The sequence below is a fragment of the Bos indicus x Bos taurus genome, chromosome 17 (assembly GCF_003369695.1).
Source record: "Bos indicus x Bos taurus breed Angus x Brahman F1 hybrid chromosome 17, Bos_hybrid_MaternalHap_v2.0, whole genome shotgun sequence".
NCBI classification, from domain to species: domain Eukaryota; kingdom Metazoa; phylum Chordata; class Mammalia; order Artiodactyla; family Bovidae; genus Bos; species Bos indicus x Bos taurus.
In genome coordinates this window covers 20,609,294-20,636,228 of record NC_040092.1, presented here as the reverse complement: position 1 = coordinate 20,636,228, position 26,935 = coordinate 20,609,294, and the positions used below count along the sequence as shown (strand labels likewise).

Genomic DNA, 26,935 nt, shown 5'->3' with positions numbered 1-26,935 from the left:
GAGCTGCCACCTACTGCTGTTTTCCCGCTTTGCCGCAGAAAATACTCTCAGAGACCGGATCTGCCTCCACATACCATGCAAATTCTATGGCTGGAAGGCCCGAGTGCAGCAAGGGAAAAGCTGTGTGCTTTTTTAGCCTCTTTCCCAGGCTGCGGTGGAAACCCCGCCCCCGTCTCCGTGGAAACCCGGCTTCCGCGGTCGCCGTTACCAAGGGGCGGAGCTGGGGGGCGCTGCCCTTCCCCCGGTCTGCAGCTGCTCCCTGGCTGGGAGCGACCACAGGCACCCCTTTAACCTTTCTGTTCCTCTTCTCCCCTGCCCTCCCTTCCTCTTGTCCTTTCGTGCTCAGAACCGTATCCTGGAGCCCGCACTCCTGTACGGACTTCGGGGTGGACGGTGCACCGGACCGCGGGCCTGCGAGCCGCCCTGCGTGGCCTCCACAGACGCCCCCACCTCCCGGGCCCACCCCTCGGCGGCGCTGATTGGCCGCTTCTGGGCCACTTTCCCCCGCCCCCGGGCCCGGCAGGGTCCTCGGCCCAGCGAGCGGAAAGTTTTCTGTGCCGGGAGGAAGTTGAACGTTCGCAGACTCCGAGAAAGCAGCCCCGGAGGCTGTAGGGGTCTGGGCCGCCATGGAGGAGCCCCCTTTGAGAGAGGAAGAAGAGGAAGAGGAGGAGGACGAGGCGGGACCCGAGGGGGCTCTGGGCAAGAGCCCCTTGCAGCTGACCGCTGAGGACGTATATGACATCTCCTACGTGATGGGCCGTGAGCTGATGGCCCTGGGCAGTGACCCCCGGGTGACACAACTGCAGTTCAAGATTGTCCGCGTCCTGGAGATGCTGGAGACGCTGGTGAATGAAGGGAACCTGACGGTGGAGGAGCTAAGAATGGAGCGGGACAACCTCAGGAAGGAGGTGGAGGGGCTGCGGAGAGAGGGCTCGGCCGCCGGCCCGGAGGTGAGTGCGCGAGAGCGGGGACTAGCCCCGGGGGCGGGGTGCAGGGAGCTCCCAATGGGAGGGGGGCCGCTCACCTCTCTTGAACATCCAAACCCCTCAAAACAACTCCCCACGAGTATCCAGTCCTCAGTTTAGAAGTGTTGTGTGTGCTCAGTTGTTCAGTCTTGTCTGACTCTTTTCGACCCCATGGACTGTAGCCCACCAGGCTCCTCTGTCCATGGGATTTTCCAGGCAAGAATCCTGGAGTGGGTTGCCATGCCCTCCTCCAAGGAATCCAGGGATCGAACCTGAATCTCTTATGTCTCCTGCATTGGCAGGTGGATTCTTTATGACTGCTCCACCTGGGAAGCCCAGAAGCTTTATGATAGGTAACATTAACTGAGCACTTACTAGGTGCTGGGGTATGCACTGAGTATGTTCTAAAGCAGAGGCTTCCTGCGGAAGAGGGAAGGGCAGAGTCTTAACCACTGGACCACCGGGGAAGTCCATCTTTACTTGCAGAAGACAGGTTGATGGGGACCTTGAGCAGTGGTTCTCAAGCTTTACTGTGTTACTCGCTCAGTCATGACCAACTCTTTGCGACCCCATGGACTGTAGCCGGCCAGGCTTCTCTGTCCATGGGATTCTCCAGGCAAGAATACTAGAGTGGGTTGCCAGTTCCTTCTCCAGGGGATCTTCCCCACCCAGGGATAGAACCCAGGCCTCCTGCATTGCAGGCAGATTCAGTACCATCTGAGCCACCAGGGAAGCAGGCATTTCATGCTTTTATCAGGCATCAAAATCACCTTGAGTGATTAAAACACAGATTGGCTGGCCCCAGTGCCAGAGTTTCCAACTCAGTAGGTCTGCAGTGGGACCTAGAATCTACAACTTTTCACAGGTTCCAAGATGATACAGGTGCTCTAGGTCCAGGTTTCACGATTTGAGAATCTTTGACCTGGAGTAAGACATACATTTTAACTATAGAGAAATTACTGCTTATGACCACAGAAAAATATGTACAAGAATATCCAGGGCAGTTTTATTCATAATTGTGTCAAATTGGGAATCCAGAGGGAACAGAGGAATGGATTTTTTAACTTGTGGTATGGAATACTACACAACAATGAGAAGGTACCGAAACAGACAACTATATGGATGAATCTCACAGATACTGCATTGAGAGGTAGAAGCCAGGTACAAAAGAGAGCCTCCTGTACATAGAATTCAAGAATAGGCAAAGTAATCTTTATATAAAATTTTTGACTGCACCAGGTGGCATGTGGATTCTTAGTTCACCAATCAGGGATCAAACCCAAGCTCCCTATATTAGTAGTGTGGAGTCTTAACCACTGGACCACCAGGGAAGTCCCATCTTTACTTATAGAAGACAGGTTGATGGTAATCCCAGGATGGGAGAGTGGGAGAGAACAGGAAGGAAATATATAGGGAACTAATCTGGGTGTGGTTACTTGGGTATACACATATGGTAAAAATCATCAAGCTATAAATTCAAGATTAGTGCATATTTCTGTATATATGTTATACCCCCATTTTACAAACTTACATTTTGCATCAATATTCAGAACTGATGAAACAAAAAGTTTCAAGAAACAATTTATCCTAACTCACCCTTACTAAACATGATATATAGTCATACTTTCCTATTCTATTTTTATGAATTTTTAAATTATTTTGTAACTCACTAAATTAATATCACAACTCTCTAGTAGGTCTCCAGTTACAGTTTTAAAAAAAAACCTTCCTGAAGTGAATTATTTCATTTGATCCTCATACTATTATTATTCCCGTTTTATAGAAGCGGAGACATAGAACGATTAAGTAATCTGCCAAGGACTTGGAGCAAGTAAGAGGTGGAGGCAGGATTTTAGTTCAGAGATGCTAGTCTGGTTTTTTTTTTGGCTGTGCTGGGTCCTCATTGCTTCTTGAGGGCTTTCTCTATTTGCAGCGAGCAGGGACTACTCTAGTTGCGGTGCACAGGTTTCTCCTTGAGGCGGCTTCTCCCATTGTGGAGCACAGGCTTGGTTGCCCCAGGGCATCTGGAATCTTCCCAGGCCAGGGATCGATCAAACTCATGTCTCCTGCATTGGCAGGCAGATTCTTGTCTACTGAGCCATCAGGGAAGTCCTCAGAGATGCTAGTCTTAACCACACAGTGCTGAAGTACAGACCTGTAACTTTGCTTGTGGTGACATTGGTGAGTGACTACACTGTGAGGGCCCTGGAGCTATGGAGCTAAATTAGACAAGGTCCCTGCCTTCATGGAGCCTCACAACTAGTGGGAGAAGCGAGACACACAGACCTTCAAAACCAGCCCACAGGATTACAGACCGAGAAGTGCGCCATGAAAAGACAACAGGAACAGGGTGGCTGAAATTCACAGGGAAGAGTGAAGATTTCTGGTAGCTTTGTTGGTACACTTTTACTTCACCTACTCATTAGTCACGGTGACAATGCTATTTGAAGAGAAGGTTCTTCTTTAGGATCTGTCATATGAGATGGTTGAATATCATTAGAAGCCTGACTTTTGAGATTCAAGAACAGTTAAATGACTTGCCCAGGATCCCTCAGCTCACATTTTGCGCTTGTTTCCTGTCATCTCCAACTCCAGACACAAAGATAGACCCATGATGGATCGTAAACAGCGTGGTTTGAATAGGGCCCGGGCCATTTTCTGCCTGGGGCATAGCAGACAAGCTTCATTAGCCCCAGATGAGCTAGCACATTTTCCTCCCAAACCATAGTCTTGAGAACGAGCGTGGGGGAAAAGGCAGAGAGAATGAATATTTAATGCCGCTAGACAGTTTATAAAAATATGCCCTTGTCTTTTTTTTTTCTTGTTTTTTTAATTACTATTTTTAGCTGTGGTAAAGTAGAGGTGAAATTTACCATCTTAATCATTTTTCAGAACAGAGTTCAGTGGCATTAAGTCAATTTACATTATTATGCAACATCACCACCGTCCTCCAAAATGCCCATCTTGCGAAACTGAAATTCGGTGCCCACTAACCACTAACTCCAAATTTCCCTTCTCCCCCGCGCCTCTGGTAATTCTGTTCTCCTTTCTGTCTATGTGAATTTACCTATTCTAGGTACTTCATATAAGTAGAATCAGATGATTTTTGTTCTTTTGCCACTGACTTATTATTTTACTTCATGTCCCAAGGTTCCTCCATGTTGTGGCATATGTCAGAATCTCCTTCCTTTTTAAGGCTGTATAATATTCCATTGTAGGGATTCACCAGTTTGTCTATCCATCTGACAATGGACACGTGGGCTGCTTCCACCTCGTGATCTGTATAAATATTGTTTCTTTGAACATGGATCTATAAATCAATCTTCAAGCACCTGCTTTCAAGACTTTTGGGTATATACCCAAAAGTGGAATTGCTGTATCATGTGATAATTCTGTTGTTAATTTCTAAAGGATCAGCCATTCAGTTTTTCATAGTGACTTCACCATTTTACATTCTATCAACTGTGCCCAAGAATTTCAGTTTTCCCACATCCTTACCAAAGCTTGTTTGTCTTTTTTTTTTTTCTGGCCACACCATATGTCATGTGGGATATTCCTTGTGAAGTCAAGTGAAGTGGAAGTCACTGAGTTGTGTACAACTCTTTGTGACCCCATGGACTATATAGTCCATGGGATTCTCTAGGCCAGAATACTGGAGTGGGTAGCCTTTCCCTTCTCCAGGGGATCTTCCCAACCCAGATATCGAACCCAGGTCTCCAGCATTGCAGGTGGATTCTTTATCATCTGAGCCACAAGGGGATCAGCCCATGTCCCCTGCAGTGAAAGCACAGAGTCTTAACCACTGGACCATCAGGGAAGTCCTGCCAACACTGGTTATTTTATATTTTGTTTGTTTGATTACAGTAGCCATCCCAATAGGTGTGAGATTTTTTTTCCCTTTGTTTTTTTTAAAATTTAAGTTCAAAATTCAAAAGTTACAAAAGTATTTGCCTTGGAAAAGCTCTCATATCCCCTCGGAAAAAATTTAAGCAATCAGTTTCTTAAAGTATCCAGAGATACTTCATGCAAACACAAGCAGATATGAATATAGTTTTCTGTTACTCACACAGATAGTATGATAATATATGCCTTGTTCTGCCCCTTGCTTATTTTCACTTAATATGGCATGAAAGTGGTACTAAATCAGAATATAAAGAGCGTCCTCATCTTTTTTTTTTTAATGTATTTATTTATTTATTGGCTGTACCAGGTCTTAGTTACAATGCAGGATTTTTAGTTGTGGCCTGTGGGGTCTAGTTCCCTGACCAGAGATCAAACCTGGGTCCCCTGCATTGGGAGCTTAGTCTTAGCTGCTGGATCTCCAGCAAAATCTCTACTTCCTCATCTTTTAATGGCTTTTGGAAACTTCCATTGTACAGTAATATCAATTGTTCAACCTGAGGGTTCTCAGCTTGGAGTTTTTGGAACCCTGCTCCCCGCTGTTCCTCAAGATTATGAGTCTAATCCATGAGATCCATGAACTTGCATGGGAAGAAATTATATTTTTATTTTCACCAGCCTCCAGATGAAATGTAGTACCACTTTATTCAATCATGAATGCATCCATGTTGATGTTTGGTAGAAATCAACACAATACTGTAAAGCAATTAGCCTTTGATTAAAAATAAATAAATTTAAAAAAATCATGAATGTAAAAAACAAACCACAGTAATATTATGAGTAGTACCTGTGACAATCATCAGTGGAAATCACAGGTGTTTTCATGTCCCATTACAATGTAGTACATATCTCAAAACTTTGTTTTTCTTCTGTATCTTATTGGACCTGTAGCTACGTTGTGTTTAATGAAGGAGCAGGTCTTGGGATCATATATTTATTTTTAGATTTTGATGAGTGTATGTTATCTTAGTTGGTTTCCTTGTAATCCTATGCCTTTTGTTTTATACATTTGAGATCATTATTCTGAGGTGGAATCCACATGAGCTTTACCAGATTGCCAAAAAAGGTTTGTAGAACACAAAAATGTTAAGAGTCTCTCCTTAAACCAGTTTCCTATTAAAAGACCTTTGTTTTCCACTCGTTTGCTCTGAGCCGGAGCCTCAGTGGGTTAGTCTGATCTGTACCAGTTGGCCCTTGAATATGTAGAGGAAGTGCACTCACTGGGTCAAAGGAAAGGCATTGACATTTTAATGTGTATTCGTGCTAAGTCACTTCAGTTGTATCTGAGTGTTTGCAACCCCATGGACTGTAGCCCACCAGGCTCCTTTGTCCATGGGATTCTCCAGAAGAGAATATTGGAGTGGGTTGCCATTCCCTTCTCCAGGGGATCTTCCCGACCCAGAGATCGAACCTGGGTCTCCTGCATTGCAGGTGGATTCTTCACCATCTGAGCCACCAGAGAAGCCTGGTGCCACCAGGAACTATTGCCAAATTGCACTCTAAAGGGGATAAAGTGATTGGCTCCCTTTTCGGTCAGTGAAGGAGCCAGTTTCCCCACAGCTTTTACGACAGTGTTTCCTCACGCACCACTGATATTTGTCAGTCCAAGAGGAGGACTGCGGGCACTACTGCCTTTCTTTTGTTGTGTACCTTGTTCTCTTTGTCACCTGTAGAATATTCTGAGTGTGGTTGTGCCTCCATTTATTTAACTAGACTTCTGCTAGTGGACATTTAGGTTGTCTTCAAATATTTGCTTCATTTTAACTTCAGTTTGAAACAATGTCAAACCTATGGAAGGGTTGCAAGACAAGTGCAATGCACACTTGTATACCTTTCACCCTGATTCAGTTGTTGTATTCAGGTGTATGTATATGTGTGTTTGTGTGTGTGTATAATATGTCTTAAGAAACACACACTGGGGACTTCCCTGGTGGTTCAGTGGTTAAGAGTCTGCCTGGTAATGCAGGGGATGTGGGTTTGATCCCTGGTCTGGGAAGATTCGACATGCTGCGAGGCAGCTAAGCCCATGCACCACAACTTCTGAAGCCTAGAACCCGTGCTCTGCAACAAGAAAAGCCACCGCAATGAGAAGCTGGAGCACTGCAGCTAGGGAGTAGCTCCCACTTGCCAAAACTAGAGAAGGCCCATGCAGAGCAACAAAGACAAGCACAGCCAAAAATAAATAAAATTATTTTTAAGAGAACAGGAATAGACACTGAAACTTCCTTGCTTCCACTGCCTGGGGTGTGGGTTCAGTCCCTGGTAGGGAAACTAAGATCCTGCATGCCGCATAGTCCAGCCAAAAAAAAAAAAAAAAGATATACAGACTGAAGTATAGACACCCATATACACACGAGACTGCCCTGGTGGCTCAGACGGTAAAGCGTCTGCCTACAATGTGGGAGACCCGGGTTCAATCCCTGGGTCGGGAAGATCTCCTGGAGAAGGAAATGGCAACCCACTTCAGTACTCTTGCCTGGAAAATTGCACGGACGGAGGAATAGTCTGTGGGGTCGCAAAGAGTCGGACATGACTGAGCGACGTCAATGTCAATGTCAATATACACATATGTATATACACATTATTTACTCATTCAAAGTCTGCCCAGCTATTTGAGCAGACATTATATTAGCTGCAGAGTTAGTAAAAGATTAGGATCTTTCACCCTAAATACTAAATACTTTCGTGTGTATCTCCTAGACATACTGTTAGATAACCACAATAAATGATCAAATTCAGGGGGAAAAGTCGGTAGAATACTAAGATCTAAATGCCATCCCTATTCAAAATTCATAATAATGACCTTTTAGCATTTTTTTTTCTGATACAGAATCTAGTATAGAGTTGTACAGTATCTTTAGGAAATACCTCTCTCTCATTTTTTTTTTTTTGGCTGCACCTCTAAGCATGCGGAATCTTAAATTCCCCAACCAGGGATCGAACCCTTGCCCCCTGTAGTGGGAGCTCGGAGTCTTAACCACTGGACCCACCAGGGAAGTACGACACCTCTCTTTAGTCACCTTTAGTCTGGAGCAGTTCCTCAGCTTTTCCTTCTCTTTCGTGACATTGACATTTTTGAATATGTTATGTATCAGTGTCTGTAGAATGTTCTTCAACTTGAGCTTGTTCTGGTGTCTCCTCACAGTTAGATTCATGTTTAAACAAGTAACACATGTTTAGCAGGGTTATCACTCAATTGATGCTATATCCTTCTCAGTGTCTTGGATTAGAAGGTGCCTGATTCAGTTTGTCGTCATTGGTGATGTTTGGTGATGGTAACTTCTAGCCCTTGGTTAAGGTGTTGTCTACAAAATTTCTGCACCAGAAGGGTGCTTTTATGCCCTTTGTAATGCGCAAGTAGCCTATGGGAAAATACTTTGAAACTGTGTAAAATATCCTGTTCTCCGACAAATTTTCACCCAGTGGTTTTAGATCCATTCATTAGTCTTGCCTGAATCAATTATTACTAAATTGGTTGCAAAAGGATTTTCTAACTCTTATCATCTTCTACACATTAATTGGCATTCCAGAGATCTCCTTGGTGGTCCAGTGGTTGACTCTGCTCCCAATGCAGGTGTCTGGGCTTTGATCCCTGGCCAGGGAAGTAGATCCCCCATGCTGATTCCGCATGCTGCAACTCTTAGTTCACTTGCTGCAACTGAGAGTTCACATGCCACAATTATAAGATCCTGCATGATACAGGAGAGATCAAAGATCCCCTGTGCCTCACCTAAGATCTGGTGCAGTCAAATAAATAAATAAACATTAATTGGCATTCTGCTGTAAAGTACAGATTCCCTTCCTTCCCAGTGTATTAGTCAGAGAAATAGAACAATAGGAGATACAGATGTAGCTATAGATATAGATGAGAATATTCATTATAGGAATCAGCTCAGGGGGTTATGGAGGCTGAGAAGTTACACAATCTGATGTCTGCAAGCTATAGAACCAAAAAAGCTGGTGTTGTGATTCAGTCCAAGTTGGAAGGCTTGTCTCAGGGGCTGATGGTAAAAGTCCTGGTTTGGGACAGTTCGAAATCCCAAGAACCAGGAGCACTGATGTGCAGTGCTAAAGCGCAGGAGAAGAAGGATGTTCCAGCTCAAGCAGGGAGTGAATTCACCCTCTCTCCACCTTTTTGTTCTATTTGGGCCCTTAATGATGTCCACCCACACTGGGGGGATCCCTCCGCTGTACTTAGATCACCAAATCAAATGCTGGTCTCTTCCAAAACACACCTTCACACACACCTCAAAATAATGGGCTAACCAAGTATCTGGGTATTCCTTAGCCCAGTAGGGTGACATATAAAGTTAGCTATTAGATCCCCATTAATTAGTTAATTAAATTAAAAAAGTATAGATTCCTGAGTCCTCCTCTTATTATTTGATGGCTTATTATCCATTCTTGTTATTAATGTTGTTACTCAGATTGTTCAGTTTGGCCAGTAGGAGCGCCTTCGAATTATGTCCTTTTGCTCTGTCTCCATCCCTTACACAATGGAATATTCCAGACTAAACTTGGACTTGCCCTGCTCCAGCCCTAGACTCAGCCTCTCTCCAAGGAGCCCTGGCTCCTTTCTTGGAGAATAGTACTTAGAACTCTTGCTTCTTCTTCTTCTTTAAAAATTTTTAAAAGAGGATCTTAGTTCCCCAACCAGGGATCACCCCAGGGCCCAGAGTCCTAACGAAAGCACAGAGTCCTATCCACCAGACTGCCAGGGAATTCCCAGACTCTTTACCATCAACCAAACACTTGCAGCAGGTGGTGCCTCACCTCATCAGGTCCCTGGGAGAAACAGAACAAGAGGACTCTCCTTTCTGGGATGGAAAGTCCAGCCTCGTGGGGTAAAATGTACAAGTGATGTCCTTTCTTACAGGTGAACCTGGGACCAGACAAAATGGTGGTTGACCTGACAGATCCCAACCGACCACGCTTTACTCTGCAGGAGCTGAGGGACGTGCTTCAGGAGCGCAACAAGCTCAAGTCACAGCTGCTGGTGGTGCAGGAAGAGCTGCAGTGCTATAAGAGGTGGGCCCTGCTGCCCTGGGGCGCCTACGCTGCAGACCCAGATCCTGTCTGGAGCTCCTTGATATGTTACCTATCTGTTCTGATGTTCGTCCAGTCAACTTACTGGAGACCCACTCTATGCTGGAATCTATTCTCGGCACTGAGGGTAGAGCAGGAAATAAAACAGGAAGTCCGTGCTAGGCTAGCAGGAAGATAGGCACTCAGCCAGGAAGCCTACAGTGAGCCCGCAGGATGAGCACGGTGGATGCTGGAGAGAATGTAGAAAAGTGACTTGACGGAGACTGGAGTGCTGGGAGGGGCCTGTGTCAGATTCGGTGACAGGGAAGACCCCTCTGAGGTGAATGACAAGAAGCAGCCAACCAAGTAACAGTTTGGTTGGGCGAAAGTAGAACAGGAAGTGCAGAGGTCCTGGGGTGGGAACCATTTGGCCAATTTAGGGGACCCACCATGGTGGAACTTGGATTGTGAGGTATACAGTGGTTCAGAAGAGACCAGGAGCTGGTCGTGTTGGCCACAGAAAGGAGCTTTAGGTTTTTTATTTTGTTGTTGTTTTACTGGCGTATAGTTGTAATGGCAATCCACTCCAGTATTCTTGCCTAGAGAATTCCATGAACAGAGGAGCCTAGAGGGCTACAGTCCACGAAACTGCAGAGTCAGACACAACTGAGCGACTGGCACACATAGCTGCTTTACAGTGTCATCAATTTCTGCTGTGCAGCAAGGTGAATCAGCTATTTGTATACATATATCCCCTCTTTTTTGGATTTCCTTCCCATCTAGGTCACCACAGAGCATTGAGTAGAGTTCCCAGAGCTGCACAGTAGGTTCTCATTACTTATCTATTGTATACATAGTATCAATAATGTATATGTGTCAATCCCAATCTCCCAATTCATCCTACCGCCATCAAGGAGCTCTAGTTTTATAGCAAATGTAACAAGAAGACTCTGGGATGCCTTAATCAAGGGAATGACCAGATCTGATTCACTATTTGAAAAGATCAATGTGGTGATTCTGATAACTGAACAACTTGGTTATGTAAGAGAAAGTCCTTGTTCTTTGGAAAGCCACATAAGTATTTAGGAGTAAGGGGGTAAGATTTCTCCAGTTCACTCTCCAGAGAGTTCAGAGAGAAGGTAGATAGTTGCAGGGGTGGATGGGTCAGTGGATGGAAAGATGGATGCACGGCTAGGTAGGTAGATAGATACATGGATAAGCATTTGAAGGATCGGGGTTAAAAGTATATGGAAAGTTTTTGCACTAATATTATACCTTTTCTCTAAATTTGAAATTGTATAAAAATTACAAGTTAAAAAAAATCATAATAAATATTGCATACAGGAGGAATTGTAGGATAAGCAAGGCAGGAAATAAGGAAGTTGTTGATATAGCAGGTTTGACCTTTGTTGTATCCCTCTCTACCAAGTTTCCCAAAATGTTGTAGTTTACATAGGTATTTCTTGAAAAGGAAGCTCTAGGAAGTCCCCTGGTGGTCCTGTGGTCAGGATTCGGTGCCCTTACTGCCATGGCCCAGGTTCAGTCTGTGGTTGGGGAACTGAGATCCCACAAGCCACATGGCACGGCATAAAGGAGCTCTGTGGTTGAATCATTTTGAGAAGCCTGCAGTTAAGCAAAGCAAGTTTCATTAGAGGCAGGCAAAGGAAAGACCAAAAGAATGAAAACGTATTGCCTACTAATATTTGTTTTTCTTTTATTTATTTATGTATTTACTTTTGGCAGTGCTGAGTCTTCATTGCTTTTCCCAGGCTTTCTTCAGTTGCGACGAGTTGGGGCTACTCTGTTTCAGCGTGAGGGCTTCTCCTGGTGGTGGCTTCTCTTGTCGCAGAGCACAGGTTCTGGGTGCACAGGCCTCAGTAATTGCAGCACACAGACTTGGCAGTTGTAGCTCGAGGGCTCTAGAGCACAGGCTCAGTCAACTAGTATTTGTTTCGTTTTGGTGTATTGGTGGTGCTGCAGAGCACATGGGATCTTAGTTCCACAGGGTCAAACCCATATCCCCTGCATTGGAAGCGTGGAGTGTTAACTGCTGGACCACAGGGAGGTCCCGTGCCAACTAATATTTATCAGTTCAGTTCAGTTCAGTCGCTCAGTCGTGTCTGGCCCTTTGCGACCCCATGGACTGCAGCACTCCAGACTTCCCTGTCCATCACGAATTCCTGGAGCTTGCTCAAACTCAATGTCCATCAAGTCAGTGGTGCCATTGAACTACCTCTGTCGTCCCCTTCTCCTCCTACCTTCCATCTTTCCCAGCATCAGGCTCTTTTCCAATGAGTCAGTTCTTTGCATCAGGTGGCCAAAGTACTGGAGTTTTCAGCTTAGCACTAGTCCTTCCAATGGATATTTAGGACTGATTTCCTTTAGGATTGACTGGTTTGATCTCCTTACAGTCCAAGGGACTTTGAAGAGTCTTCTCTAACACCACAGTTTAAAAGCATCAGTTCTGTGGTGCTAAGCTTTCTTTATAGTCCAATTCTCACATCCATATATGACTACTGGAAAAACCATAGCTTTGACTATACAGACCTTTGTCGGCAAAGTAATGTCTCTGCTTTTTAATATACTGTCTAGGTTGGTTATAGCTTTTCTTCCAAGGAGCAAGCATCTTTTAATTTCATGGCTGAAGTCACCATCTGCAGTGATTTTGGAGCCCAAGAAAATAAAATAAAGTTTCCGTTGTTTCACCATCTGTTTGCCATGAAGTGATGGGACCGGATGCCATGATCTTAGTTTTTTGAATGTTGAATTTTAAGCCAGCTTTTTATTCTACTCTTTCCCTTTCATCAACAGGCTTTTTAGTTCCTCTTCACTTTCTGCTATAAGGGTGGTGTCATCTGCATATCTGAGGTTATTGATATTCCTCCTGGCAATCTTTATTTCAGCTTGTGCTTCATCCAGCCTGGCATTTCATATGATGTACTCTGCATATAAGTTAAAAAAGCAGGATGACAATATACAGCCTTAATGTACTCCTCTCCCAATTTGGAACCAGTCTGTTGTTCCATGTCCAATTCTAACTGTGGCTTCTTGACCTGTGTACAGATTTACCAGGAACTCTGCTTAGTGTATCCCAAGCATAATTTCAATTAGTGTTCACAGCAAGCCTGTGAGTTAGGGTAATATTATCCCCAAGATGATCTAAGGGTCAGAGAGGTCAAGTAGCTGCTCAAAGTCCCTGGGCTGGTTGGTGGTGGCAACCTTGAGATGTGATATCAGACAGACTGACATCGGAGCCTGAGCTTTTAATTATCACACCACATTGAAACTTGGAAAGTTTGGAAATATGGGATGTACTCTGAAACAAAACCAAACAAAATTTGTTTTTTTAATTTGACTGTGCTGAGTTTGCAGCATGAGGGATCTTTAATTGAAACATGAAAACTCTTAATTGCAGTTTGTGGGATCTAATTCCCTGACCAGGGATCCATCCCAGGCCCCTTGCATTGGGAACACAGAGTCTTAGCTAATGGACTACCAGGGAAGTCCCCCAATGATATTATTCATTAAATTCATTCAATGTGATATCATTAAGAGAGCAGCAAAGTAAAAATGTCCTTAGAAAGTCCTATCTGAAAGGACTGAATTCTGCCAACAGGAATTTAATTGTCTTCCTTCCGCTGAGGTTGGAACTACGTTAATGGAAAGACCTGCCTTCATCTCATTTAATAAGTGCTTCAGACACAGTTAATTAAAAAGAGGAACTGCTAGACTGCCAATGCCGTAAGCAGCTTGCAAGTGAATAAAGCAACACATGTTGGTTCCAGTTTTGAATTCCCAGAGAACGACAGATGGGCACTTCCCATCTGGTGCAGGCTGACAGACAGATAGCAGGATTCTGTTTAGTCTCTAGTGTTATATATTCTGGAGAAACTAGCATGTCAACTGAGGTGTTCTCTTAGCAACTGCATCAATTTGGAAGCCCAGGCTCATACGAAGGATAGTTTTTAACTGAGGGCAGCTATGGTAGGCTGTATCCAAAGATGGATGCAACAGTTTTTCCCATCCTGCACTCTTTTTGCAGTGAGACTTTGCCACTCCTCTCATCAGAGTACAAGTAGAGTCTATTTTCCCTTTTCTTGAATCTAGATGGCCCTATAACTTTCTTGGACCAGTTGAATGTGGTGGAAGTGATGCTGTTTGGCTTCCAAGGTTAAGATTCTCGAAGGCCTAACAGCTTCCATGTTTGTGCTCTCAGACTGCTGCCTTGAGACTGCCATGCTATGAGGAAGCTCAAGGCAGTCACGTGGAGAGGTCACATGAAGAAGAATCGAGGGGTCCCATATGACAGCCCCAGCTGATCCACCAACTGAACACAGCCACTTGAGAACCCCAAAGTGGACCATTAGGAGAACCACCAAATCAACCATAAGAGATAGAGCCATCTGGGAATTCCTTGGCGGTTTCAGTGGTTTGAATTTCACAATCTCACTGCCAAAGGCCTGGATTTAATCCCTGGTTAGGGAACTGATATCCTACAAGCTGTGCAGAGCAGCCAGAAAAAAAAAAAAATAGAGCCATCATGAGAAGTCGTAAATCATTGTTTTATATTTGTTTGTTTTCACTTTTTTTTTTTTTTAACTTCTGGCTACACCCTGTGCCATGTGTGGGATCCTAGTTCCCCAGTCAGGGATTGAACCCACACCTCCTGCATGGGAAGGCAGAATCTTAACCACTGGACTGCCAAGGCAGTCCCCCATCATTATTGTAAATCAATAAGTTTTAGGGTGTTTTATAGCTGTAGGGAGTTGGTGTTGGACAGGGAGGCCTGGCGTGCTGCGATTCATGGGGTCGCAAAGAGTTGGACACGACTGAGCGACTGAACTGAACTGATAGCTGTAGGTAGTGGGGAAAGGTAATTTTTAGATCAAGCTGCCAGTATGGTTGGTTTTGGCTCTTTCTGGCTTGTAGACAGCTGCCATATTGCTGTGTCCTCAGCTGGTGGGGAGAATGAGAAAGAGAGAAAGCTGTATCTCCTTTTAAAGGGGCACTAATTCTTGCCTGGAAAATCCCATGGACAGAGAGCCTGGTTGGTTGCAGTCCATGCGAAGAGTAGGACATGACTGAGTGACTTCACTTTCACTTTCATGCACTGGAGAAGGAAATGGCAACCCACTCCAGTGTTCTTGCCTGGAGAATCCCAGGGACGGGGGAGCCTGGTGGGCTGCCGTCTATGGGGTCGCACAGAGTCAGATATGACTGAATCGACTCAGCATCAGCAGCAGCAATCCATCATGAGGGCCCACCCTCATAACCTCATGTAAACCTAATTGTCTTCCAAAGGCCCTATCTCCAAATACTGTAATACCGGAGGTTAGGGCTTCAACATACAAATTATTTAAAAACTTTTTTTAAAATTTTTGATTGTTTTTATTTGACTGTGTTGGGTCTTAGTTTCAGCATGTGGATTCCTTTAGTTGTGGCATGCAAGCTCTCAGTTGCAGCATGTGAGATCTAGTTCCCTGACCAGGAATTGAACCCAGGCCCCCTGTACTAGGAGCTCAGAGTCTTAGCTACTGGACTACCAGGGAAGTCCCAACATGTGAATTCTGGAAGAACATAATTCAGTCTGTGGTAAGGGGGAAATTTATGCCTGTAGCATAGGCATAAATTTACCAGTTGGTACACACAACAAAATACCTAAGTGGATCTAATGAGCTTACTGGGTCAGATATTGAAATGTTTCATCACAGTCAGGCTTCTTTTGGTTGCAAGTGACAGAGATCTTATTTCAAATCAGCTAAAGTACAAAAGGAGATTTTGTTGGTTCACATAGCTGGGAAGGATCCTAGAATTGCTCTCAGAAATAAAGAAAAAGACTGCATCTAAGACCTCAGGGTTGGAATCAGAGACCCCAGTCATGATTCTTTCTTTGATTCTGTTTCTTTGTTGGCCTCCTTATCTTGTATTAAAGACAATCCTTTTCTGAATCTTAGGGAGCATGACTGCTGGCAGTCCCAGTTGAGCAAGTGAGAGAGAACAACCTTCTTCCAAGTTCTGTACATCAAGTCCAGGGAAATACTCTGGATCTCTTTGGGTCACCTGACCTCAGTATCTTATTGATTAATATCAATCTAGCTCTTAGCACCACCTGACTTAGTGTATATTTTTACATTTCTACTTATTTGTTCGTTGACTGTTTTCTTCTCAATGAAATATAAATTACATGAGAGAAGATATTTCATCTGTTTTGTTCATTGCTATGTCTATATACCTTGGTAGACTATGTAGCTTAGTAATATTTGTTAAATGAATGAATTCCATGTATTAGCTCACTTAATCCATCAATCCTAGAAGGCAGGTACTTTTATGATCCTTTTATTTCCAATTAGGAAATCAAGGCTTAAGTTAAAGCAGCTGTCCCCAACCGTTTTGGCATCAGGGACCAGTTTCATGGAAGACAGTTTTTCCACAGACCAGGGTGGAGTGGGGCATGGTTTCAGTATGATTCAAGAGCTTTACACTTTTGTCCACTTTGTTTCTAATCTAATTCCACCGCTGATCTGACAGGAGGTACCAGTCGGTAGCCTGAAGGTTGGGGAGCCCTGAGTTAGACAATTTATACATGATCATATTTCTAGAAATTAGAGAAGCTTGAAGTACCAGCCATGGTAATTAGATAAGAGAAGGAAAGAAGAGGTATCAACACTGGAAAAGAGGAAGGAAGATTCCAGAGATCTGGGTCAGGATATCTAACTCTAGAGCTTTCAATGATAGCATTATTAATATAATAATAATTACGAAGAAACTTCACTTTCAGTGCCCGCTTCAGCAGCACATTTACTGCAATTGGAACAAAACAGAGAAGATTATGCAAGATGTCATCCTGCATAAGGATGACATGCAATTTCATAAAGCATTCCATATGTTTTAATAATAATAATAATGAATATGTAAATAAACTGTAAAAAAAAAAAAAAAAAAAGAACCTTCACTTTCAAAGATGCACAGATAAGAGATCTGCAATAAAACAACCCACTTATTTATCTCATTTTTCCCAGTGGTCTGATTCCACCAAGAGAAGGCCCAGGAGGAAGAAGAGAGAAAGAGGCTCTTTTTCCCAGGGGCAGCAATGCCAACAGCAACAAGGAGGAGAAGACAATCATAAGGAAACTGTAAGTTGACTTGCTGCCCCACGTTGCCACTAAATAGTCGCTAAAGGAAGGAGTGGGGGTGAGAGGGGAGGCCCTGTTCTTCTGCTGGTGGTCCTGCAGCTGATATGCAAACGCTATGCTGGTGTATTATGCTATCTTCTAGGCAGGAGCGTAAGCACCTGACATTATTAATTCATGGGCTCATCACAGTGACCCTATGAGGTAGACACTGTTGTTATCCTTGACTCCCAGATGGGGAAATAAATTCCAGGGGGTAAAGTTCTGTACCCAAGGTCACATACATTGTAAGTAGTGAAGTTAGGAACCCAAGGAAGTCCAGGTTCGACACTCTACTGCCTCCCTGTGATATAATAACAATAACCAGATAATAATACTAATAATATTAAACAAGAAAAACAATAGCAATAATTATTGGAGGTTACGGGGGCTAAATCATCACCTCTTCTACTTCCAACTCTGGAGGGCCCCCTGTCTCCCAACATTAGGACACATAAGACAGTTTCCTTCAAACACTCCCCTTGTTTTCATGCCCCTTTGTTCATTCCTGGTTTCTTTGGTTGCAGCACCTCGAACTAGTTAAAGTTCAGATTCTCAGAAATCAAATCGCTGGTTCTAGGAGGAGGCCCAGAAATCTGGATTTTTAATGAATGCCCAGACAATTGAATGTGGGGAACCTTTGGACAACAACCTGAGATATGCCTTTTCTTCTTTTTTAAAAAAGTATTTATTTATTTATTTGGCCGTGCCGGGTCTCAGTTGCAGCACATAGGATCCTCAATCTTCGATATGACATGTGGGATCCCTTAGTTATGTCATGTGAACTCTTACTTGTGGCAGGTGGGATCTAGTTCCCCAACCAGGGATTGAACCCAGACCCCCGGCATTGGGAGCACAGAGTCTTAGCCACTGAACCACCAGGGAAGTCCCCAGATGTGCCTTTTCTGACTCCAGGTATGAATACAACTAGGCACACCTTAGTTTATTCCATTTCTTAAACAAAGGAAGACAACAGAATTGGAAAGAGTAGAGATCTTTTCAAGAAAATTAGAGATACCAAGGGAGCATTTCTTGTAAAGATGGACACAATAAAGGACAGAAATGGTATGGACCTAACAGAAACAGAAGATATTAAGAAGAGGTGGTAAGAATACACAGAAGAACTATCAAAAAAGATCTTCATGACCCAGATAACCATGATGATGAGATCACTCACCTAGAGCCAGACATCCTGTGTGAAGTGCAGTCAAGTGGGCCTTAGGAAGCATCACTATGAACAAAGCCAGTGGAGGTGATAGAATTCCAGCTGAGCTATTTAAAATCCTAAAAGATGATGCTGTGAAAGTGCTGCACTCAATATGCCAGCAAATTTGGAAAACTCAGCAGTGGCCACAGGACTGGAAAAGGTCAGTTTTCATTCCAATTCCAAAGAAAGGCAATGCCAAAAAATGTTTAAATTACTGCACAATTGTACTCATCTCACATGCTAGCAAAGTAATACTCAAAATTCTCCAAGCTAGGCTTCAACAGAGAACTTGAACCGAGAACTTCCAGATGTTCAAGCTGGATTTAGAAAAGACAGAGGAACCAAAGATCAAATTGCCTACATCTGTTGGATCATAGAAAAAGCAAGACAATTCCAGAAAAATATCTACTTCTGCTTTATTGACTATGCTAAAGCCTTTGACTGTGTGGATCACAACAAAATGTTGAAAACTCTTTAAGAGATGGGAATACCTACCTTACCTACCTCCTAAGAAACCTGTATGCAGGTCAAGAAGCATCAGTTAGAACTGGACATGGAACAACAGACTGGTTCCAAATTTGGAAAGTAGTACATCAAGGCTGTATGTTGTCACCCTGCTTATTTAACTTATATGCAGTGTACATCATGCAGAATGCCAGACTGGATGAAGCACAAGCTGGAATCAAGATTGCCAGAAGAAATATCAATAACCTCAGATAAGCAGGGTGACAACATGGAAAGCAAAGAGGAACTAAAAAGCCTCTTGATGAAAGTGAAAGAGGAGAGTAAAAAGCTGGCTTAAAACTCAACATTCAAAAGACTAAGATCATGGCATCTGGTCCCATCACTTCATGGCAAATAGACGGGGAAACAATGGAAACAGTGACAGACTTTATTTTCTTAGGCTCCAAAATCACTGCAGATGGTGACTGCTGCCATGAAATTAAAAGACGCTTGCTCCTTGGAAGAAAAACTATGACCAACCTAGACAGCATATTAAAAAACAGAGACATTACTTTGCTGACAAAGGTCCATCTAGTCAAAGCTATGGTTTTTCCAGTAGTCATGTATGGATGTGAGAGCTGGACCATAAAGAAGGCTGAGCACCAAAGAATTGATGCTTTTGAATTGTGGTGTTGGAGAAGACTCTTGAGAGTCCCTTGAACCACAAGGAGATCCAACCAGTCCATCCTAAAGGAAATCAGTCCTGAATATTCATTGGAAGGACTAGTACTGAAGCTGAAACTCCACTACTTTGGCCATGTGATGTGAAGAACTGACTCATTGGAAAAGACCCTGATGCGGGGAAAGATGGAAGATAAGAGGAGAAGGGGATGACAGAGGATGAGATGGTGGGATGGCATTACCGACTAGATGGACATGAGTTTGAGCAGGCTCTTGGAGTTGGTGATGGACAGGGAAGCCTTGCGTGCTTCAGTCCATGGGGTCGCAAAGAGCTGGACGTGACTGAGCGACTGAACTGAGCTGAACTGAGGCACACCTTTCCTCAACTCCAGGCTGAAGCAAGCAGCCTGTTGGTCTTGGTTGCTTTGAAAATGACCTGGTGACAGTTTACCAGCTCCTGGACTTTTGGATCGAAAGTGAGAAACAGCTTTGGTCAAGGATGTCAAACTCGAAAGCCTGCGGGGGCCAAGCACTTCATGTGGATGTGTGAGGGGGGTGTAGGGTGGGGTGGGGACATTTGCCTTTCAGTTCTGTCTGGCCAGTGAACAACTTGTTAACAGACCTTCTGATTCTTGAGCAATGCCAAGACGTCGGATTTGTTCATGGAATCTGTTTTCCAAATGCTGGCAAATCATTTAAGCTTAAAAATAAAAATCGTGTGATCCGAATGAACCATCACTGTGGGTTGCATCAGGTCCTCAGCCTCCATCCAGCTCTTGCTTCATTAGTCTTGCCTCCCAGGGAGGGCTGAGGGGGCCTCAACTTCCCTTCACATTATTTGGTCGTTAGTTAGTCAGCAGACCCTCACTGAGTCTATGTTGTGCGCCAGGCGGGATGTTCACCCTGGGGGCACTGCCATGAGCGATTCTGTAAGGACTCTGTTGACTCTGGTTTTACAGGGAAGTAATTTTGAGGGGTCAGAGATTCTGGGTTACCTCCCAGGGCAGATTTAATTAAGAGGCCTTTGTTTCAAGAGAGAAGAGAGATTTTTTTCTTTTTCTGGATCCTCAGGAACAGAGTGTTCCATTAGTGATTCTCAGCTCATGGCACGATGAGCTTCGCTGTCAGCACAAGCTTTCTTTTTTCTTGCTTTTATTTATTCCCTCTTTATCTCCGTCGCCCATTTGCAATCTGCTTCCCGGCTCCCCTCCCCGTCAGCCCATCTCATATGTATTTAATGTGTTCTAAAAAGTATATATTGCCTTATGTGGATGTGTTTTCAGTGGTAACTGGTATTTTGTTTCACACGTCATCTTCATTCTGTTTCCTAGTGCTTTTTTCCCCTTCACTAAGCACTGTCACTGTTTTCTTTTTTACCAGGCACTCTTCTTTTTTAGGCTTTTTTTTTTTTTTTGCTGCGCCATGGCTGCGGGATCTTAGTTCCCAACTAGGGATCGAACCCCTGCCCCCTGCAGTGGAAACTCAGAGTCCTAAGCTCTGGACCACCAGGGAATAATTCTTCAGGCACTTTTTTACAAAAACTTTAGTAATATGTTTTACTAATCCAATGCTTCCAAAATACTGTCATTTTCAACGTGTAATCACTATAAAATATTATTAATGACATATTTTACAGTCTTTTTTTAAAAATAATAAGCCCTTGAAATCTTATGTATATTTCACACTGACAGCATATTTCAATTAAGACTCGTAGTGGCCACTGTTTTGGGCGGCACAGCTTTAAGCAATATGTGGTCAAATGCTTTGGGTTTTGAGAACGGAGTGTGAACGAGCCTTTTCTTCAGTGTTTTTAAAAAGGTATGCCTAACATAAAATTTACCATTTTAATCGTTTTTTAAAAATTGAAGTATAGTTGATTTACAGTGCTGTGTTAGTTTCAGGTGTATAGCAAAGTGATTCAGTTATTCATATATAATATATATCTTTTTAATATTCTTTTCTCATGTAGGTTATAATACGTTACTGAATATTACTCCATGTGTGGTGCAGTAGGTCTTTGTTGTTTATCTATTCTATATGTAGTGTGTATCTGTTAATACTAAACTCCTAATTTATTCCTCCCCCGTACTTCCCCTTTGGTAACCATAATAGATTGTTTTCTATGTCTGTGAGACCATTTTAATCATTTTTTAAAAATTCTTTTTTATTTGGCTGCACCAGGTCTTCTTGTGGGACACAGGATCCTTAGTTGAGGTACTCCGGATCCCCAGCCACAGCACTTGGAGTCTTTAGTCTCAGAATTCGAACTCCTAGTTTCGGCATGTGGGATCTAATTCCCCAACCAGGCATTGAACCCAGGCCCCTGAATTGGGAGTGTGGAGTCCTAGCCACTGGACCAACAGAGAAGTCCCCATTTTTCAGGGGCATTAAATATCAATATGTTTACAGGGACTTCCCTTGGCGGTCCAGTGGTTAAGACTCTGAACTTTCACTACGGGAGGCGTGGGTTTGATCCCTGGTCGGGGAACTAAGATCCCACATACTGTGTGGTGTGGCCAAAAAAAGAAAAAAGGAAATTTATGATCTTATGCAGCTATCACCACAATCCATTTCCAGAATTTTTTCATCATCCCATCCCGAAACTCTGTCCCCATTAAACACTAACTGCTCAGTTCCCCTCCCCTAGCCCCTGGCAACCACCACTCCCCTCTCTGTCTTTATGAATCTGACTACTCTGGAGACCTCATATAAGAGGAGACATACAGTATTTGTCCTTCTGTGACAGGCTTATATGATTAGCACATTGTTCTCAGGTTCATCCATGTTGTACCACGTGTCAGAATTTCTTTCATTTTTAAGGCCTGGTGATATTCCATGGTATGTGTAGACCACTTTTGATTTGTCTCTTCATCTCTTGATGGACATTAAGCAATTTTTTTGTTTTGTTTTAATTTTTTTTCTTTATTTGACTATGCATGCATGCGTGCTCAGTCACTTCAACCCTGTCCAACACTTTGCAACACTATGGACTATAGCCTGCCAGGCTTCTCTGTCCCTGGGATTCTCCAGGCAAGAAACTGCAGTGGTTTGCCATGGCTTCCTCAAGGGGATCTTCCGGACTCAGCGATCGAAACAGGGTCTCCTGCATTGCAGGTGGATTCTTTACCACCTGAGCTACAAGGGAGGGCCTTATTTGAATATACTGGGTCTTAATTGTGACCTTGTGGTATCTAGTTCCCTGACTGAGAATCAAACCAGGCCCCCTGCATTGGGAGCTCAAAGTCTTAGCCACTGGACCACCAGGGAAGTCCCTAAGCATTTTTTAAGATCTATCCACCTAGCAGTGTAGACACACGTCTTGTTTCTAACCCCAGTGATGGGATCCCAGATTGCCTTCTCCCTAGTGTGGACAGTGCTGCAGTGAATATCTGCATGCTTATTCATGTCCTCTCATGGACTTGTGTGTGAATTTCCCAGGGAGGGACATCCAGGAGGAAAATTGCAAGGCCACGGAGCCTATCAGCCCGGGTTCTTGTTTATCAAGAAACCAAGCCTCACTCAAAAGGAGTGGCTGAAAAGATTTCAAGAAGGGACATTTTACAGATGTGGGAACAGAGATAAGGGCTGGAGAAGCACCCTGGGGCGGGCAACAGAGGAGCGAGGAAGGGGAGCTGTGAGGGGCCCTGGGGGAGTCAGACTGAAGTGTGGCCTTCAGAAGAGGAAAACACAGTGGCTAGTGAGACAAGGCCGGCAGGGACAGAGCTGGGAGTGAATACCCCTACACTTCTCTCCTCCCACCCTCCCAGCTCCTGCTGGTGCTTCCCATTGGCTGAGCACAGCCAGAAGCTAAAGGACAAGGGAGCTTGTTGAGATCATCCAGGGATGTCAGCCTCCTGGAGCGGAGAACAGGCCAGAGAAGGGAGGACATGGTTCTGTGGGGGCAGATAGCCCACAGAGTATGCATCTTCTTAGTTAAGTATTACCAGGCTTGTGGGATCTTAGTTCCCTCACCCGGGATCAAACCCAGGCCCCCTACAGTGGAAGTGTGGAGTCCTAACCACTGGACCACCAAGGATGTCTCTGCCAGGCTCTCTTTTCTCCTTTCTTTTCTTTCCTTATTTTTTGCTCGCACTGGGTCTTCATTGCTGCATTCGGGCTTTCTCTCGGTGCGGCTGGCACAGCTACTCCCTCACTGTGGCGCATGGGCTTCTCATTGCGATGACTTCTCTTGCTGTGGAGCACAGGCTCTAGGCACACAGGCTTCAGTAGTTGCAGCATGTGGGCGCAGTAGTTGTGGCACACGGGCTTAGTTGTTCGAAAGCATGTGGAATCTTCCCGGACCAGGGATCGAATCTGTGTTCCCTGCGTTGGCAGGCAGATTCCTATCCACTGTACCACAGGGAAGTCCAAGCTTTCTTGAATGACTGCATGAAAACAGCTTTGTCAGACAAGACCACCTGAAACCGCATTTATTTATTCCCCCAACAAATATTTATTGAGGGTCTACCATGCAGCAGGCACTGTTCTAGGTGCTGGGGTAGAGTGAACAAGCCAGAGTCCCTGCCCTCGTGGTGCTTACATTCTAGCGGGAGAGGTAGAGAGTGAACTGGTCAGGACATTTCAGATGGCCCTATATGCACTGAAGACCATTAAATAGGGTGCTAAGAGAGAGGTTGATTGGGAGCTACTTTTTAATTTTTTTGGCCTCACCTCAAGGCATGGGGGACCTTAGTTCCCTGACCAGGGATTGAACCCATCCTCCCTGCCATGGAAGCACTGAATCTTAACTGCTAGGCCGCCAGGGAAGTCCCGATAAAGAGCTACTTTAGATTTGGGGAGTCCTGGAAGGCGCCTGTGAAAAGGCAGCATTCAAGCTAAGTTCTGAAAGACCATAATGATCTGAGTTTTCCCTGCCTTCCTGGCAGAAAGAACAGCGGGTATGAAGGCCAGAGGCTGGAGCCAGCTTGTGCAGCAGAGATGACAGTGGCTGGAGCAGCAAAGAGAAGGGAGGTGAGGTTGGAGTGGGGAGCGATTGGGTCCTTCTGGGCCACATGGATCCCAGTGATGACTTTGGATTTCATTCTAAGTGCTTCGGAAAGACCTTGGAAGGTTTTAAGCTGGGGAGTGACATGTCCATATTCACCTATAAAAAGCTTAAGGACCTCCCTGGTGATCCAGGGGTTAAAGTTCCGTGCTCCCAATGCAGTAGGCATGGATTCAATCCCTGGTCCAGAACTAAGATCTCACATGCCGCACGATGCAGCCGAGAATAAAAAATAAAATCTTTTTGAAAAAACAAAAGTTTACTCTGACCGCTTTGTGGAGAAGCGTTGATAGGACAGAGTCAAATTGTTTCTTCTCCCTAGAAAGGGTCTCCTGTGGTAAGATAATGTATGAGAGAGCATCTCCACCCTACAGAGGGTATCAGATCTGAAAGTGTTTATGTGGGATATTCACTGGCTGAGGATTGCACTGGAAACAAGGCTTCTAGACCCATAAGCTACTGGTTTCTTTCTTTCTCTTCTTGGGGAGTTCTTTGGGTCACATAATTGGAGTTTGAGCCTGATATGGCAAAAATGAAATGTACGTAAGCCAGCCTAAGGACATGGGCTTCCCAGGTGGCACTAGTAGTAAAGAATCCCCCCTGCCAATTCAGGAGTTGCAAGACTTGGGTTTGATCCCTGAGCTGGGAAGATCCCCAGAAGGAGGGCATGGCAACCTGCTCCTGTACTCTGGCCTGGAGAATCCCATGGACACAGCAGCCTGGCAGGCTACAGTCCACGGGGCCAAGAGTCAGACACGACTGAGCGACTGAGCAAACACTGAAGACACAGGTTTGAAGATAGTGAGGCCTCGACTTGGTGATCAGACAAGCTACAGAGTGAATGAATGAATGACTTTCCGAAGAATTAGGTCATGCTAAGAAGGGTTTTATCTTTGTCCTGAGGACAATGGGGAGCCCTGGAAGGGTTTAAGCTGAGGAATGACTTATCTCTGCACAGTGATGCAGTCATGCTGACTGCTGTGTGAGTGGATTGTGGGGGTGGCGGGGGAGGGGGCGGACAGGAAGGCTGTGCTGCTCATCAGGGTGGCTCAGCCTGGGGGTGGCAGTGGAAGAGATAAGTGGTGGGATTAGGAACATATTTGGGGCATGGTGACTAAAATACAACAGATGGGATGACAGGAGAGGAATTGAGAACAACTCCCAGTTCCTGGCTTGAATGACTGGGTTGGGGGTGATGTCATTTCCTGAGGCAGGGAAGTGGGGGTTGGGAGATGGTATACTTAGGTTCAGGGGGAGGGTGGATGTGCCCTATCGCCTGTATCCACACAGTCAAGGGCTCACCCCTGCCGTTGCCGGCAGAGCTGCTAGCGGGGCTGGGACTGGGGCTTGTCTTTGACTAGAAGCAAGAGCCTGTATCCCCATCACCGACTTTTCAGCTCACTGGCCATCTTTGCGTCTTTCCGACAACCTGAGCTAGCATTGACACTGTACTTTGTGATCACTCCCACGTGTCTAGTGCGTCAGGAGGATTGAAAGTTTGGCGTTCATGCTTCAGGGATATCTTTATATGTGTTATCTGTTATATCCAAGAATTTACATATTAGTCATTATTCATTTTATCATTGTAGGGAACACCGAGAAGTTACCGTTTCCTCTACAATAAAAACCACTTAAAATGAAAACAAAAACATTCCAGACTCCATTTGTCAGGCTAGCACAGTGGTTAAGTGGGCTTCTGGGCCCAACTCCCAGTTCCAAGACAAAATTGTGTGACCTTGGGCCTGTTACTTAACCTCCCAGAACCTCAGTTTGCTCATCTGTAAAATAGGGATATTGACTATACTCAACATCCTCATGCTGTTATTAGTGTGAAATGAGCTAGTAGATGGAAAGCCCTGGAACAGTGCCTGTTGCATAATGAGCTCTTAAGAAATAAACTTTTGGGTGAATGGCCTGCAGGAGCTGCTTACAGAATTTGCAGGGGGTTGTGCACGCCCCACTTCAGCGCTCTGTTTCCTCTGACCTCCCGTCTCCCGCCCCGACCCAGGTTCTCTTTCCGATCAGGGAAGCAGACCTAGACCGGAGGCCATGACTGCGTTCTCAGACACGGAGGACCACCCACAAAGACGACTTCCACAGTCATCTGTCAGTGCCACATGTACCCACTGCACTTGCTTCTTCACTTCCCCTCAAAGCCGTCCAAGGAGGAAGGGGTGAAGCTTTCTCCCCAGCTGCAGAACTGAACACCCCTGAACGCTGGGCCACGGCAGGAGAAGTGGCAAAAGAAATTGAGAAAGCAGAAGAAAAAAACAGTGGGGCCACCTACAGCCCCACTTCAACCACCCAGGGGCCCCAAGCACGCAGATGTGGACACCAGCTCTGCGTCCCCGGGCCCACGTCTTTGCCACACAGCAGCGAAATACACCAGCACAAGTGGGGACGGGGAGAGGATGCAGGAAAACCTGGTATGGACATTGCAATGAAGACTTCACTGATATTAGTGAATATTTGATTTTGCTCATATGACTTTCTATATATGATTTTGTATTAAAGTAAAATGACTTTTACACTTTCTGTG

General features: G+C 44.7%; 1 protein-coding gene and 1 non-coding gene across 4 annotated transcripts; both read left to right on the top strand.

The window, feature by feature from the left end:
* Nucleotides 1-240: 240 nt before the first annotated feature.
* RILPL2 (Rab interacting lysosomal protein like 2) lies at nucleotides 241-26,935 on the top strand. Of its 3 annotated transcripts, XM_027566979.1 has the most exons (5): nucleotides 241-950; nucleotides 9,742-9,893; nucleotides 16,910-17,023; nucleotides 24,278-24,362; nucleotides 26,405-26,931. In XM_027566979.1, the coding sequence occupies exons 1-5, from the start codon at nucleotides 627-629 to the stop codon at nucleotides 26,447-26,449; spliced, it is 720 nt and encodes a 239-aa protein (XP_027422780.1). In that variant the 5' UTR covers nucleotides 241-626; the 3' UTR covers nucleotides 26,450-26,931. The 3 variants fall into 3 exon arrangements, with proteins under 3 accessions (XP_027422780.1, XP_027422782.1, XP_027422781.1); XM_027566981.1 differs by lacking the exon at nucleotides 24,278-24,362 and having other exon boundaries at nucleotides 26,405-26,935; XM_027566980.1 differs by lacking the exons at nucleotides 24,278-24,362; nucleotides 26,405-26,931 and adding an exon at nucleotides 25,986-26,375.
* Nucleotides 16,668-16,779, top strand: LOC113875209. Its single transcript, XR_003506207.1, has one exon. It is a non-coding gene; the product is annotated as a U6 spliceosomal RNA (small nuclear RNA).